General features: G+C 47.4%; 1 protein-coding gene across 3 annotated transcripts in view; it reads right to left on the minus strand.

Annotated features, from left to right (window-relative positions):
- MARCHF6 (membrane associated ring-CH-type finger 6) overlaps window positions 1-17,673 on the minus strand; it is a 222,465-nt gene that overhangs the window by 136,390 nt on the left and 68,402 nt on the right. For all 3 annotated transcript variants that reach the window (XM_088442345.1, XM_088442346.1, XM_088442344.1), the window contains exon 4: window positions 9,545-9,688. In XM_088442345.1, coding sequence (XP_088298471.1) covers window positions 9,545-9,688 — 144 coding nt within the window. The remainder of the gene's footprint in view (window positions 1-9,544; window positions 9,689-17,673) is intronic.

Genomic DNA, 17,673 nt, shown 5'->3' on the forward strand with positions numbered 1-17,673 from the left:
CCTAGAGCTGGACTGTAACACCGGCAATGTGTGATAGAGTCAGAAGGCCATAAGGATCAATCACCTCAGGGAGGCCTCCTCTGCTCACCAGGAGTTGAAACCTGTCTTGGAGAAGAGACTAGTCCCCGGAATGCACGTCGTGACGGCTGAGGAAGCCCGCTTCCCAAAGGAGAGCTCCCGGAATGAACACTGCAGAGTTGGCCAGGAGAAGACCCTTGGACTATGTAAGAATGTATGACATTCCTGTCATTGCCACCCAACTACCAGTGTTGCCTAGATGGAAGCCACTGTTGTGACACTGTCGGACTGAACCTATTCAGGGTTCACCGTGACATATGGGTTAGGCCAGAGTGAAGGCCCAAGACAGCCTAAAGTTCCAACAAGTTAAGTGGCAGGGCGGAAGCGACAGACGTCCAGCTGCCCCGAAACGAATGCGGACCAGACACCGTCTGTAGCAAAGAATACCATGGACGAGATGGCCATAGCCACCCGGACAGAGACCGACTCGCCTCCAGAGAGAGCATCATCGTGCGAACAGCGATCCGATGGAAAAAACTCGATCCATCCGGAGAGGAGTCAATTATGGTAAGGCCTGGAATGTAACTGAGCACATTCCACCCTACCAAAAGGTAGACACTCTGGTAGACCGCGCATCACCAAGAGTAATGACATATGTCGACTGCGTAGACATCCGCACACTCCAAGTTGAAGAGCTGAGATCTTGTCTTATGCCAGAAAAATTCTAATATTCTGAGAATCCAGCAGTGCTCCCAGATGAAGAATACCCTGTGAGGGATGCAGGGAGGACTTTTTCTCCGTTGACTACTTATCTGTGCCGAGAAGAAGTCACGGTTAGCCTGACCTAGCGGTAAAGTACCTCGGTGATCCTGCTAAAAGCAGGAGGCCGCCCAGATAAAGGAGCATTCGGATACACTGAACAGGTGAACTGTCAGAAAATCCATAAAGCTTGTAAACCCCGGTGGAGTTGGGGACAGTCCCAACAGGCAGAGCCCGAAACTTGCAAATGTTGCTGTGGCACAGCAAACCTGAACCCATGCTGATGAGAGGGCTATGTATGTACCCGTAGGTACGTGTCCTGAATACTCAGATATACCATAAAATCCCCAGGTTCCAAATGTCGGATGATGGAGCATGAAGGATTCCACCTGAGTCCAGGCACCCTTGGAATCTGATTCAGGGATTTGAGACAGAGTATAGGCAAATGAGGACCAGTCGGTCACTGCCCCAGAAAGAAAGTAGAACAACCAGTCCCTCACTGAGATAGTGAGGCTGGCCAAAATAGCTCTGCTTACCGCCAAGACTGTATAGCTTTCTGGGAATGTAAGGCCCTGATCGTCTGAAGAAGGGCCCGTGGAACAACGCCTGTGAGGAGGCCGCCTGAGCAATGAGAGGCCGTTGAGAATCAGTACCTCACTCTGGAATTCCCCAGATGTAGACCTGTCCCGTCAGGCTGAAGGTTTATCCTCAGGCGTAGGGTCGTCCGTAAGTCCAGGACTGCTCGGTACTGGATATGGTGGCCCCCGTGGAGGCCGACAGCCTAGGAAAAAACAGGCCTTTAGGCTGACCCCGAGGACAAAAAGACTTAACAGAGTTAGTCCGAATGTAGTGGGACTAGCTAAAGACAGTATCTCTCCATTAGTGATACTGCCAATGATGCAACAATCTTGTCAAGGTCAGGACCAAACAAGATCTTCCCCATGGAAGGAGTCTGCACCTCTGCTTTCCCATAACGTAGCCATAGGGTATTGCGGCGGATACAGTCGCAGCCGAAACCCTGAAAGCTAGAAGACCGGCATCCCATTTAGGTAATCTCACACGACCACTGCATATTTTATGTGAGCGGCAAAAGACATTTGAACCCCAGAAGTGTTGGAGGGGAAAAACTTTACAAAAGCATCACCATGCGATGGCCATGGTAGGACGGGCAACAGGCCCTGAAAACGAGTACATTGATTTCAGGCAAAGCTACCACCTACGGATCCGTAAAATCCGTCCAGGCTGGGATGGGAGGCGTATTAATGCCTGTAATCCGATGACGAACATACAAATCCACCCCAGAAGGAGATTCCATTACTTGTGAGGACCCTCAGGGAATGGGAAACAGGAGGCCTTTGTGACTCCTCGTATCTGGCAACAGCCAGACTTCCGCCATGAGATCCACCCACCGGGCAGAAACGGGAAATGTATGATACAGGTGCAGGATCGACATTCTCTATATCCAGAATGAACCTGGCTACCAGCCCCAAAGCAGGGATAATAATACTTGAAATCGGCTCCCCCCATGTGAGAGGGAAAGAGCCGAATACATCATCCAGTTCACGGCAGAGCCACTGGGAAGTAACCACAGGGCGTATATCACGCCATTTAGTATTTCGTAGAAAACGACATCCACCAGGGTGGCCATTGTGGTAATCCCTGCAAGGGGAATGACAGACCGATGTGGTATCGGAGGTAATTCATGTACTGTGAAAAACCCCGTCAGGGAGCGATAGTCTGTGACACAGGGGTAAACTGCAAGAAATTGCGAGATACCCCGAGTTGAAAAGGGCAGTATGGTGAAGTCACTCCAAGCGAGTGACGACAATGGGGCCCGCCCGGCGATCCTCAAAGGAGAGGATCCTGAGAAATAAACCGCCCTTTAAGGGGGTCGTGCAAGGGGCCCGGCACCAGATGGCGCCGCATACATAAACCTTTCTGAGTTAAAATCCTCCGCACTAATTCCTGCAGGCTATGACTTGCAGGATAGCAATAATGGGTGCAGTATCGTGTGCAATCTCCTGGTCAGATATATTTGACTATCTTGACGGAAATATTAAGCAGCGCCATACCGGTCCTGACTAACGCTAAGAGTAGCTGCAGGGACCCATTATCAGCGTATGCAACTCACAGTTCCATCTAAAATATGGCAACGTGCAGCACGCAACAGTATGTGACAAACCTCACAAATATTAACAAGTATATATATGTGAGGTCTCAGAACCACCCCAGGTACACCTGTATTAGGGCAGATAAAGAAAAGGGATAGATATACACTGACAGGTGAGAGAAAAAGCAGACAGTCAGCACTAGCATAAGTCACATACAATGCAGACATATACACTGTACATACATAAGCATGACATATAATATACTGCACAATGTCGCTACATTCAACTGCCCAGATTCAGTGTCTGGGAAGGCTATAGCGCTGTGTACACTCACCCAAAATGGCCAGGTACGCAGGGGGACTGGGCTCACTGTCATCCTAGGAGTTCTGCAGCACCACCGAGAGAAAATGGCCGCTGGAGACCTCAGAAGAAGCGTGGCCCGCGGAGGAAGCAGCTCAGCGACGCCAGAATGTAGTATTGAAAGGCGCGCTGAGCTGAGGGGAGGAGCCGCTAGACAGGGAAGGCTTCCTCCCCTGGCTAGCAATTAACCCCCCGGGATGCCGGCTCCCGCTACCGCTATAATCCCTGGTGGGCTGTGGACACGCGGGGTATGCCTCCATGGAGGGGGAGCCCGCCGCCACCGCTAGCGCCTCCGGTCTGTCCCCAGAGACCGGAGGCATAAGGCTGCATGCACACGCGGGTCACCGCAAGCGGTGACCACGCGACTTACCTGTCCCCGTCGATCCGGCAGCAGCCCAGGGAGTCCTCCAGAGCCCGGCTAGTACAGACTCTGGGGTCCCGCTGCGATCCCCAGATCTGTACTGGCGTCAAAGCGCCGGCGGGGTGTAGGAGCGGCAGCTTAGACGTCCATTGGACAGTCTGATGCTGCCTCTCTGAAGCGTAGTAAAAAAATAATAAAATAAAACTCTTTAAAATAAATTCTAAGCCCCCCTGCAGTAACGGTGACCCGACTCCGGCCGGGCACCAACTTAAACTGAGGTACCTCTGGCTGGGGGGAGGGGTTATAGGGAGAGTGGACCCAAGTGCATCCTTGGAGCTAAAAGCTTTAACTGCGTGGTGCCCGGATTTGGTTCCCAACCTATACCCCAAGGTCAACCCTGTGGACCCCCTATGGACCCTGAAGTAGAAAGAATGAAGTGCCGAAAGTCATAGGATAGATGCCTAGTATCGTGTAGGACCCCCTCCAGCCACAAGTAAACGTAAGGCCTCAAAACCTCTGGAAAGATGTTTGGATAGCTTCCCACAGCTCCTTGATATTTGTAGGAGCGGGATCTTGGGTGCGAATGGACCTCTCCACCACGTGCAATGGGGGTAAAAATAAATAAATCAAGTAACTTTGTACCTGGACAAACCATGTTGCAGAGCAAGGGGTGCAAATGCAAATACTTTTATTTTTTTTCATGCAGGGTAAACACTAGCTGCTTTTGCACGTAGCCCACAAATGCTGGACAGCTTTATGTTTATACAACAATTTAGATTTGAGTTTGAACACGCCCCTCCCAAATCTAAATTTTTAATCTCCCTCACCTGCAGTGCAACATGGTTTCGCTTTGCTCCCAACTCAAGGGGCTCACACAGTACCGACTGATCGCCACAATGTTGCGGTCCTGTACTGCAGGATCGGTAAAATCCAACATGTTGGATTTCACTTATTTTCAAAATATGATCGGGATTTGCACATCGGTAAAATTTAATATGGTAAATTTCACCGATACTCTGAGGGATCGCGGAACATCGATGGCCACTGGTCGACATTTCCGACCCAATCACAGGATCGTGCGACCGGCCGGTAGGTGAATGGGGGCTATTAGAATCATTCCCATAGTATGCTCTCTGTTTAAACTGCATATTTTAAAAAGAAAGAAAAAACAGAACATGTCACACTTGCTATGGTAGCAAGAATGAAGTTCTGTAAGGCATGACCTATAAACAAATTCATACATTTCAATATACTTTTTCCTAGAAAATAGACCTGTTTTTCAGCAAGTGTGACATTATTAAGGTGGGCATTACACAACCACATATGAAAGTTTAAACCACAAACTTTAAGCAACGGGAAGCCTATCTACAACTAGGTAGTTGAACATAATTATAGTGTTCCCGCTAGAAAGCTGGCAGGGTGCTGGGGTTGCCGGCCGGGAGCTTCTGCTCGTGCTCCCAAATAGGGAGCGTGGCCGATCGGGGAGGGGCTTGTCACAATTAGTTACACTTGGGGGTGTGCCCAGCACTTATGGAGGTGCTGGGCTTACCCCAAGCTCTCCCCTCACGGTGAATAGATGCTGTGCGCACTGCAGCCCGCAGGTGGGGAAGGCTCAGGGCAGGCTGTTTTAGCGGGGCACCGCTAAAAGGGCAGGGCACATTTTGTCCTTTTAAAAATCGGACATTGCAGCAAAACTATCATTATACGATGTAGGGCAGCATCACACTCTGGTGCCAACCTAAGTAACTGAGCCTGCACTTGCACACTCGATTCTAAATAGCATGGAGTGGAGATATTCGCACAAATGGTCAATGTTTTTCAACTGTGCTTGCATCTAAGTTGCCGAAAAGTAGCACAGCACGTGTCCCTCTGTGTGTGCACAGAGTTGCAATAGCCACTAAGATGCACGGTCTCAGAAATCGACTGAAAATGTAGTGGGCATTCCTGAGCTATTATGACACAGAGATGAACTGTCTAATGGGCGCGCTATGGAAGTGTCACCTAGCATGGGGCAAGTGCAAACTGAGATGATGCAAAAGATGGTAGCGTCTAAAGAGCCACCAAACAGTATTTCGGCATCTAGAGATGCACAAAGTGGGCGTCCCAGTCCTTGCACCAGTGTTTCCCAACTCCAGCCCTCAGAAAACTCTAGTGCATGTTTTCCAAGTTTTTTTTTTTTTCTTCCTAGTTTTAGCATTACGTTGCTGATGTGACTAAGGGAAGAGATGCCAAAAATGGTTGCGGCAGCAGCAAGCAAATCAAAATCAGTCCCTTAGGGAATTATATTATAGGAAAATGTGCCATTTGCTGCTGTAGGGTAACAATGTTATTTATAGGCTCCATAATTAAATGCAATAAGAGGTAGGGATGGGTGTGATGTAAAAAATGCATGATATGATTTTCTGGGATTTAAAATTTGATTTTGAGGATTACCAAGCACAAAGTAATTACTTTTTATGTGCAAGAGCAGAAGTCATCTAAAATATGAAGCAGTGTCTTGGAACAGATTATTGAATCGACTAATGTCAACGCAGTCCAACGAGCCTTAGGCCCTGATTCAGCAGTGCACGCATGTTCACTGCTGAACGCAGATTCCCGGTGGTCGGGAACCTGCGTAGGCGCCAGACCCGCCTGTGCTAGGTGACACATGTGCAGTATGGGTCCTGCGTGATCGCGCGCAGAGCGTCAGCAGACTGCAGGGATTCATAGTCTGCAGTTTGCGGGAGGGGAGGGGAGGTGGCGGCGACGACGGCCTCAGTTTCCCTAAACGAAGGTGTGTCGCCACCGTTGGGGGGTAGGGAAAAGGCCAAAATCTCAGTTGGCTGACGGAGATTTCCTGGCCTCTTTGTTGCATCTGCGGTGGTCAGGCTTGCGTGACCCTGTGGGTCACTCAGCCGGCCGAGGATGATCACAGATTATCCGTTGCTGCGTCTTTGGTTGGAGCTTGGATAAGGAATGCATGCAGGAGGCGTGACGCCTCCTGCTGCATTACCATAATGGTGCTATCGCAGCTGCTCACATATTAGCAGCTGCGATAGCACTTGCGACCGCAGCTGAATCACCCCCTTAGTACACAGGATGTGCAAGTACACTAACCGACATCCACGTTTCCCAGGCGACTGGAGAAAGAACATAACTAAATTGTCTAAATGAGTTTCTTGCTCACATAATGTACAACAAGAATGGTCTTCTTATCATGTAGACACCTGACTTTTAGTAATACATTAGGTCAGTGGTTCCCAAACTTTCTAGTCACAGCACCCTAGAGAACCAGCATTATTTCCACTGCACCCTTAGGGCAGTTTCGTATTAGGAAATTCAGCAAAAAAAGAAGTCCTCTTTAGGTTCAGTTATGTGGTGGTGGACGAGATGCACTTCTGTTTGTCCACACATTTCATAATTGGCAGCCATCTGCGCTGGTTTGATATTAAATAATTTGCTTTGGTACTAGACCAACAACTCGTGGCACCCCTACAAGTTTACCACGGCAACCAAATTGGGAACAACTGCATTAGATGCTTTGTACACCGACAAATTCACATTTAGTTTAAAAATATAACAGGCTAATAATTGTCTGCCTACTGACCGCTGGTACAAGTAATACAGCCTGGGGTCTTCTGAGACGCCAGTCAAACACTCCAATAGGATGGAAATTTGAAATATTAAAATACTATTTTTACTAAAGCTATTATGCCACTATACACAGAGCCCACATACAGTCAGGTACATAAATATTGGGACATTGACAGAATTTTCATATTTTGTCCTCCATTCACCAACACAATGGCTTTGCAATGAAACAAACAAGATGTGCTTTAACTGCAGACTTTCAGATTTAATTTGAGGGTAATTACATCCAAATCAGGTGAACGGTGTAGGAATTACAACGGTTTCTATATGTGCCTCCCACTTTTTAAGGGGCCAAAAGTAATGGGACAAACTAAACAATCCTAAATCTAACTTTCACTTTTTAATACTTTGTTGCAAATCCTTTGCAGGCATTTACAGCCTAAAGTCTGGAACGCAAAGACATCTCCAGACACTGGGTTTCATCCCTGGTGATGCTCTGCCAGGCCTCTACTGCAAATGTCTTCAGTTCCTGCTTGTTCTTGGGGCATTTTCCCTTCAGTTTTGTCTTCATCAAGTGAAATGCATGCTCAATCGGATTCAGGTCAGAGGATTTACTTGGCCATTGCATAACATTCCACTTTTTAGCCTTAAAAAACTCTTTGGTTGCTTTTGCAGTATGCTTCGGGTCATTGTCCATCTGCACTGTGAAGCGCCGTCCAATGAGTTCTGAAGCATTTGACTGAATAGGAGCATATAATATTGCCCGAAACACTTCAGAATTCATTCCGCTGCTTTTGTCAGCAGTCACATAATCAATAAATACAAGGGAACCAGTTCCATTGGCAGCCATACATGCCCACGCCATGACACTGCCACCACCATGCTTCACTGATGAGGTGGTAAGTTTTGGATCATGAGCAGTTCCTTTCCTTCTCCATACTCTTCTCTTCCCATCACTCTGGTACAAGTTGATCTTTGTCTCATCTGTCCATAGGATGTTGTTCCAGAACTGTAATGGCTTTTTAGATGTTGTTTGGCAAACTCTAATATGGTCTTCCTGTTTTTGAGGCTCACCAATGGTTTACATCTTGTGGTGAACCCTCTATATTCACTCTTGTGAAGTCTTCTCTTGATTGTTGACTTTGACACATATACACCTACCTCCTGGAGAGTGTTCTTGATTTGGCCAACTGTTGTGAAGGGGTTTTTCTTCACCAGGGAAATAATTCTTCTGTCATCCACCACAGTTGTTTTTCGTGGTCTTCCGGGTCTTTTGGTGTTGCTGAGCTCTCCGGTGCATTCTTTCTTTTTAAGAATGTTCCAAATAGTTGATTTGGCCACACCTAATGTTTTTGCTCTCTCTCTGATGGTTTTTTTTTTATTTTTCAGCCTAATGATGGCTTGCTTCACTGATAGTGACAGCTCTTTGGATCTCATATTGAGAGTCGACAGCAACTGATTCCAAATGCAAATGTCACACCTAGAATCACTCCAGACCTTTTACCTGCTTAATTGATAATGAAATAACGAGGGAATGGCCCACACCTGTCCATGAAATAGCTTTTGAGCTGATAGTCCCATTACTTTGGCCCCTTAAAAAGTGGGAGGCACATATAGAAACCGTTGTAATTCCTACACCGTTCACCTGATTTGGATGCAATTACCCTCAAATTAAATCTGAAAGTCTGCAGTTAAAGCACATCTTGTTTGTTTCATTTCAAAGCCATTGTGGTGGTGAATAGAGGCCAAAATATGAAAATTCTGACAATGTCCCAATATTTATGCACCTGACTGTAGCTATATTGAAGCAATGATTTTGAATTACTTTCCTCACCCACCCAATGCTTATAAATTGGTGACACCAGAGTCATGGGTAAAGAAACCAGCAGATTAGAGGCAAATAGAGGAAGGTGCAATAAATGTCCCCTTCGCTCATTACCGAACATCATGGGTTGAATGTGAGAATGTAAAGAGACAAACAACAATAATTCGATTTGATCAACTTCAAAAAAATAAATAACCATTATGAGTATGGGCCAAAGCCCTAAATTAGAGGTATAGTCAGATGCGTGTCGCAGCACAAGTTGGAAGTAAGAGGTTACTTTTCCTTCACATGTCACATTATGTGACAACAAAAATTGACCAGTAAAATAACCTAGGAGTGAACAAAATAAAGACACTGCTTCCTGTACAAAATTAACTCCATGAGTCAACTTTAATATCTTATTGCAACTCGTGCAGTACGGGCTGATTAATCAGACTATGCATACAGATGGTGGTTAAAAGAATATAGTGTTCAGTTTATGGTTGGTCATCATTTTAATTTTCTAGGCATTAAAATTGTAGAAAGCACATTGATACTTACATGCTGTAAGGGGTACCACTCCCAACCATGCAAACGCCACTAGCGTGTAGTGAAACCAGTATCTAATTGCAGTGCCAATACTTGTAATTAGTCCAGCACAGATGTCCTGGATTGGAAGCCGAGAAGGCATGTCTGGGGAATAAACTGTAAGAAAAACAAATTAATTCAATATTCAAACATTACATTTTTAAATGAAAACAAAATATACAGTTGTAATAGTATTTTTTTTTTATCTTGTTGTAATCCACTTGATTTTCCAATATGTTCAATACCAATATTTAGCCTATATTATGACTGTTACTAAAACAGTTTAACATATAAACAAGGAGCTGCTGGCTCCACATCAAGCAAGGTGATAGAGGTACCGCATTCTGCCTGTATGTGGGACCCTGATGTATGTATGTATGTATGTATGTATGTCATGTGACCCTGCCTGTGTGTATGCATGTGTCTGTATGACCCTGCCTGTATGTGTGTATGTATACGTATGTATGACCCTGCCTGTGTGACCGTATGTGTGTATGAATATATGACCCGGTCTGTATGTGTATGTATGTGTCTGTGCGTGACCCTTGGCTTAGGGGTGCCGTTAAAAAAAAAATTCTGAAAAAATAAGGGTGCCAAGCACAGAGAAAGTTTGGGAACCAGTGGTATACGCTATTAAATTAGTGCAGGAGGGGTAAGCGCTATTAATTTAATGAAGGGTAACTACTACTTTTGGAGTGATTGTTGTGGGCACTACTTTATGGTGGAGTGACAGGACTGATCATTTTAGAGTTGAAATGGTTTAGAGGCTATTAATTAAATGTGGGACTGCATTTTATGTAGGACTATTTGTTTGGTGTGATAACTATTAATTTTAAGGGTTTAGCTGGTTGGGGAGGGTGATAGGTCAAGTTATGCTATAGAATGCTAATTATTTGCATTTTGTGTATAGATGGGGGTAGAGATGCCTATTTACTAATCATATATATAATTGTTTTAATGTGGGAACTGTTTGGTGGGAAATTACTATTTATGAAATGTGAGACTTTGTGACTTTTCCACAAGGTGAATATAAAAAAAAAAAAAAAAAAAAAAATAGGATTACCTTTGAATCCTTTTCTCTTGAGCAGGCTGGGGGAACACGGGACCATGAGATTGTAGGTTGAGGCTGGAGCTAGAACTTAAAATTAAACTGTAGCTCTATAAAGAAAGCTCTTCCTCCCCCCCCCCCCCCTGCAATCCCACAATGCCAGTACTTTTTTAAGAGTCTGGAGAGAAACAGCAGGAACCCCGTAAAACTGTTAGATTAACCAAACAAAACAGTAGAGGAGAAATACGGTCAAGAAACAAAATCTCTCACAACTGAGCGGGAGGGATTGCAGTGTTCCCCAGCTTGTTTAAGAGAATAGGATTCAACGGTAAGTTGACCAAAAATCCTATTTTCTTTTGCAGCAAGGCTGGGGAACACTGGTTGTTCAAAAGCCGCCCCCAGGTGAGGGAACGCTCAGGCTGCCTGACTGGAGAACTGTACGCCTATAGTGGGTGCCGCCGGAGGTAAAAAACCTGAAACGGAAAAAAATTAGCAAAACGTGCAGACGGGACTAGATAGCCACACAACGAACCTGTGCTGAAGTTCCGAGTCGCGCTGCCAATAAGATCGCTGCCGTCCTAGCGGAAGGCGCTGACACCCGGTCTGGTGGGTCCTGCATCAGAATAGGCTTGAGTAATGACCGAGCGGATCCCACGTGCGGCGTACAAAAAGATGACATGTCCAAGGAAATCTGCAGAGCTCAGCCCAACTAGCAGAGAGAGATCATCCCAGTCGCAGAAGGAGGAAGACCAGAAGGACAATGTCCTGAGTAAGTACAAGGCCAAAGCAAGTGTCGGCTGGAACATAAAACCTGTGCGGAGCAACCGCACAATCATTATGGAAGACAAGATAAGGCGGCTTGCCAACCCCAAATAATGAATGATGCAGAGGAAAGACAATAAGCCCTAAGGAAGACCAGCTTCCAAGCAACAAACTGAAGATCCATTGAATGCAACAACGCCAAATGGAGCCTGGGTAAGACTAGATTAAAATTCCACGCCTCCACCTGCGGATGAAACGGTGGCTAAATACGCAGCACACCTTGTAAAAACGCTTTGGACCCTCGGAAGAAGAGCCAAACACTGCTGGAAGAAAATAAAAAGGGCCAAAGCCTGTATCGTCACAAAACAAAGTAGTCAACCGGCCTCCAAACCCTCCAGAAGGAAGGCCAAGAAACAGAGGCAAAAACATGTAACAGTTACACCACAAGAGGTAGAGTTCCAAAACCCGGAGGTAAGCGTGAGATGGAACCAGAGTCCAGGCTCGCAGCCTAGTACAGACCACAAGAGAAGAAACTTGCAGCTTTCTCATTCTCAGTCACAGAAGTCCCATGGCGTAAACTAACCAAGGAAAGTGTCCTTGTAGAAACGAGTCAAGTTGCAGCAAGTCTGGATGAAGTGGAAGACGCCACCCTGGACCTACCGACCTTGGGAGAACGTTCACGTACCATGACTAGCGTATTCAGCCTGGAGCCACTAGGATTATCCTCATTCGGGAAACCTCAATGCCCCTGGAGACCCGAGGGATCAGTGGGACGGTGGAAACAGATGTTCTGGATGAACAATTTCACGGAACAGGCAAGTCAGCAACTTGCGGTAGCCAGTGGATACCCAGATACCATACCAAATGGTGGAGCCACATAAACAGGCCAAGAGGTCCCGAGATCCCCACGTGTCCACCCCGGAAGACTTCAGCATCGCGTGCAGCACTTTTGTACCTGCCCGAAAATGTACATATGCCACTACCGGGTCGGGGCCCGACCGACTGCCGTGAGGACGGACAGGCCCCCAATATAGCAAGAATGATGGCGTAGAGCTCAAGCCCATCGAACAGCCTGGCCTTTGTGGATGGTGACCCAAGGCCGCGAAGCTGAAAAAGCAACTGCACCACAGACCAGGATACTCGTGGCTGTGGTCACAATGAGCCAATCCGGAAGGACCAAGGATTGGACCTGAATGCAAAGAACGGAAACCCTCCACCAATGTAGAGTGACGGGAACTGTCAGACAGAAGGGGAACAGAGACAGGAGGGATGCTGAGCAATCCTGTCCAGTTTGGAGAATTACCCACTGGGACTCCCGTGAGGAGAACCTGGTCCCCTGAATGGTCCCCTAAGTGGAGACCAACATGCCCAACAACTGAATGATCCACAAGGTTGACTGATGAGGCATCGACCAATCCTTAGACCAAGGTCGGCAGGATCCATTCACTGTCCGCCGCAAGAAAAACACCATGTAGAGCGGTATTGGATGCCACCCACGGAACTGAAGGAGCAGAGAAAGAAGGGAGACCTTGCATAGTCGGAATACAGCACTGATCCGAAAGTACTTGAAACCTTCACAAGTTGACCACCGAAGAATCATTCGTTCTGTGCGCACAATACGCGGGGGCAACAACCGTATTATGTTGCAAAACCATGGAACCGGGGCTCCAACGAACGGTAGGGTCCGGACTAGACGGGACCAAGTCGATTACTCGCTGAAGAAGCATAACTACCCGCCCAAAACGAAACCTAAATACACACGTTCCAGACTTGTTGGCCCCCGCGTTGTGGATCCCTGATCGGAGGGAGTTTCTGCAAACTGAACGACCCCTTCCCTGGTGCTCAAGGCACGAAGAGACAAGAACGGTCCAAATTATCCACTCGGCATTCGAACTAATAAGGGGATAGAACCCCAGTTTCCGTACCTATGGCGGTACTGGAGCAAATGATAGCACGGACCAATGTCACCGCGTTCCACCGCTTCCTGGGGGGAAAGCGGTGGGAAAAGACAAAACACAATGCCCTGGTGGTGGACTCAAGAGGTCCCAGATGGAACCATGGTGAAAGATGCCAAGCACTGACTGACTGAAGACATCACTTAACGATCACTAAACCGGAGCAACCACCCTACCACTTGCAAGCAAACTGGATAGAGAGAGAGACACTTTGTTAGGCCCTAGGCTTCCTTGAAGCAGTGTCCCCAGAACGTAGAGTGTTACTAAAAATGCCCCCGGACCTCGAACCCATGCGGGGGAAGAATCGTCTCACATCAGACTGACCTAAGACGCACCACCATGAAAGAGGAGCAAAAACCTGGAAATGCAGACCCACCGCATGGACGCCCCGACAGAAAAGTGCTTTTCCGATCGGTGGGAATTATCCAGTTTTGGCCAAAAGAGAACGTCCTTATCCAACCGATAAAAGTGTAAGGAACACCCTGATAATGAGTGCCTAAGCAAAGCGCAGAGCCACAGGGTCTTTCAAGTCAAACCGGCCTTAGCTGAAGCCCGGAAGCAACCTGTGCCTCATCTTGCCTGGCCTCCCACACAGAGCCTGCCGCGAATGTCTCCCCAATTCTACAGGGAATCACAGGGCAAATCACTGTAAAGCCCCTAGACAAATTCATTAGCAAAAGAGACCACATCTCATGCCACCCATGTCACAGCCCAACAAGGCAGGATAAAGACCCTAGAAACTATCAAAACAGACCGGAGAAAACCCTCCCAGGTCTAGTTGGTGGATCCCTGGCAGACTGAGCCCTGGACATTACCTGGGGAGGTGTTTCCACTTGGATATTCAATCCGCTGGAAGCGAATGTGTGAGAAATGGATCCCTCTGAATCCAGCGTCTCCTAATCCTCCCTGTGGAGACCGGAGAGATACGCCGATGGGAAAGTAGCGACTTTCCATCGCCAACACTTGGACAGACCCACAGCCACCGCTTGGGAATCCATACCTAAACCACCTAGAGAGTGGCGCAGAACCGCAATGAATCGAAAAGGACAGCAGGTTCTCATCCTTTGGGACCACGCAAAGTTTCTGTGCATGCGAAACGTCTAATGGGGCCCTGGAAAAAGGAATATGTCTCTAAGACCAACCTCCACCTGTGCCGCGCACAGCAGAGGAGTCCTGAAAAAGTGTATTAGGAACATGACATAAATCATGACACCGCCCGCTGCCAAGAATGGAGCCAGAGCGGGACTTACCATTTACCCTATATAGGGAAAGGAGCCTGCGCCCGAGACGAGGTAATACCCCAGCCTGAACTTGGGTTCCCTGCAAAGCGAACCAGCGCCACTAGGGTGTACACTGACCTGATTAGAGCCTGAGCACACGTAGGTCCCCTCCAGTGGACGCAGCACCCCAGATGCCTTCGCTTAACCGGACCCATACACACAAGGCGTTCGAGGCCAACTGCCCAGTACCCAGCACAGGAGAGAAAACTGCCCAACAAACAGTCAAAAACCCCACATACAAACTCCACACAGTTAGGGCTGTAACATGAAACAAAAAGACAACCGCCATGCGGTGAGGCTGCAAAGCTAACCATTACACAGTCAGCGCCAATTACGCCCTCTTGCTAACCGTTCAACCAAAGACGGCAGGAGCGTTTCACTTTAAAGCAGGCAGTGGTGACAACAGTGTGAAAGAGCCCACGTAGACATAAGCACATCTGCAGCTGAACACATAGGCAGCTAATACTATTACAAGTATAAAGTACTTAGCCTTCCAGGAGCTGCAGGGGAGAAGTGTGGATTCGTCCCAGGGCTCTGTGTTTGTTGAGACTGACAGCTGTCGTGGTGAGCCACAGCCATCCCTGTGAAATGCAGAGAGAAGTTAGCTGTCCCAGCAGAGGCAGGATGCTCTGTGCTGGCATGCTGCGCTGCTGCAGGAGGGGAAGTGTAGCGTTTGAAGCTCCGCCCCCTCAGTCTCCACGCTCCTCAAACCTGGAGTACTTTCCAGTGCTAGGGAAAACTCTGATCGTCAAGCCCTGTTGTTGACACAAGGGCTGCCTGTCAGCGGGCGTACACCCCATGTTCCGTGAGAGGGGAGCCGCCACAACAAGCCCGGCGAAATGGCGTCCGCCATCCGCAACCGCACCCTCCGCCAGCACCCTCTGAAAGGGCGACTGCATGCGCCGGTACCCGGGCCAAGGCAGTCTTTCTGGAGACCGGTGTGCTGCGAGTGGTCCCTGCGATGCGCGAACACCACCACGTCGGGCCACTGACCAAAACCAGCAGCCGCACTCAGACTATACAAGCGGCGCACAGGTACCTAGCTGAGGAAGTAAGTGCCAGCTCCAGACCCAGCCTACAATCCCATGGTCCAGTGTTCCCCAGCCTTGCTGCAAGAGAAATAAACTAAATCCCTTTTTACAAATTGTCAAGCAGCAACCGAGTTTAAGGGGCCTATGCATCAAGCTGTTTCGTGCAAAAAAAAAAAAAAAATTGTAGAAACTTCAGTTTCTGCAGATTTTTATGTATTGCACCGATGTATTTATAGCACAATGCAGATTTCACATAAATCCTTGGCAAAGTGCTAATAAGCACTACAGATCGCAGTCCCCATTGTTATCAATAGGGACTATGATCTTATCCCTATGTACCAAACCACAAGAGGTAAAGCTTTTAGGAGTTAGGCCCCGGTAGTTTACATCATCTTAAGATGGTGTAAAATGTATTAAGCCTATGGATGCTCCAGGAGCACAAGAGAGACCTTTCGCTCTCTCGCAGCCTCCGGCCGGCTCTGGAAGCTGACACTGTGCATGCTCAGTGTCAGCTTTCCCAGGAGAGGTCTTGCACAAACATGAAAAGACTTCTACAATTTGCTGGGGATATAACTCACAGGGACCCTTCAAGTTCCTTTTTGTACATAGCTGGGATATTTTCATTAAAAATGAAAATATCCCTGCGATATGGATACTTCGTAAACGCGTGAGTTCCCCGATTATTAGTACTTAGACTCCTAAGACACCAGCCGCAGGTATTCAAAGCTGGAAGAACAGGAAGGAGAGATAATCACTGTCTGCTGCCCCAATTCTGGTGGGAGAGTCCAAATTTAATAGGGAAAGGCAGAAGGAATAGATGAGGAATATAAAGCTCCCATAGTAATACAGCAGTGAATGAAAGTCTCTTTTATTACAATACCATTCACAGCATCAACCATCAGTATTTCACTTCCTTATCACTAAAAGATATAGTAATACACAAACACACCCACAGGGATGGTCAGGAAGCCGACGGCCCTCCCGACTGTCAAATCCCGGCAGGGTACTAATGACAGGCGTCGAAATCCCGACGCCTGTCATTATACCTACGCCGGGAGCCCGACGCTCAGCATACCGAACGAAGGTAAGCCAGGCGGCGGGCGCAGACAGCCGTGGGGGGGAGGGTTAGGTTAGGGGCTCCCGGGGGGGCCTTAGGGTTAGGCAAAACCCCGGGAGACTTAGGTTTAGGCTGGGGGGGTTAGGTTTAGGCACTAGAGGGGGAAATTAGGGTTAGGCACCCCATAAGGGAGGGTTAGTTATACTTACCTAAATCCCCTGTTGGAATTTTCACTATCGGTCTGCCGGCATCGGGATTTGAACTGATACCGTTTCAAACCCACATGTGTCAAAATGTCAGTGTATTACATCAGCATCGATTATGGGACCCTTAGACAACTCTCTATAGTTTGCAGCTGTCATTAGACATCTCTCCATATTGTACAAATTACAATATTTTATTTATCGTAAAATATATGGTTATATTTCTTATCACCACTGTCAAGGGGTTATTGTTTTGTTATCACTCAACCCAGTCAGAAGGTATGTCCTGCTTCATGCTGTTAGGTGCATGCAGCTTCACCTTTAAAGACCGAACAGGTAGCATGAAGCATGGTCAATGTATTTAAAGGGGAAGGGGCTGGATGGCAAGCTTGCGCTGTCTAAAATGACAGCCAAGTGCCTTGCATTAGGGCTACTCCCACTCAGGTGGTTTGTTGGCATCTAGACTGGCAGAGTAGTGGTACATACACTGACCGCCTTCTGACAATTTGACACCACCAACTAACAATTTGGATATACCTACAACATTAAGCAACATTCGGACTATTTTCAAGGGCTACTTTAAGTTCCCAATCCGACCCTATTTCCATAACAACCTGTTAACCACTATCCAGGAAGACTGTGCAAATCTAACGATAACAATGACTTGAAGGATGCTGTCATTTCATCTATATCATTTTCCACAAAGGAATGGCCATATCATATGGGTTTAAACCATTTTGGTGGGAAATAAAAAAATTTGCCTTAA

This window comes from Taudactylus pleione, unplaced genomic scaffold (assembly GCF_031769625.1).
Source record: "Taudactylus pleione unplaced genomic scaffold, aTauple2 ptg000309l, whole genome shotgun sequence".
Lineage (NCBI taxonomy): Eukaryota > Metazoa > Chordata > Amphibia > Anura > Myobatrachidae > Taudactylus > Taudactylus pleione.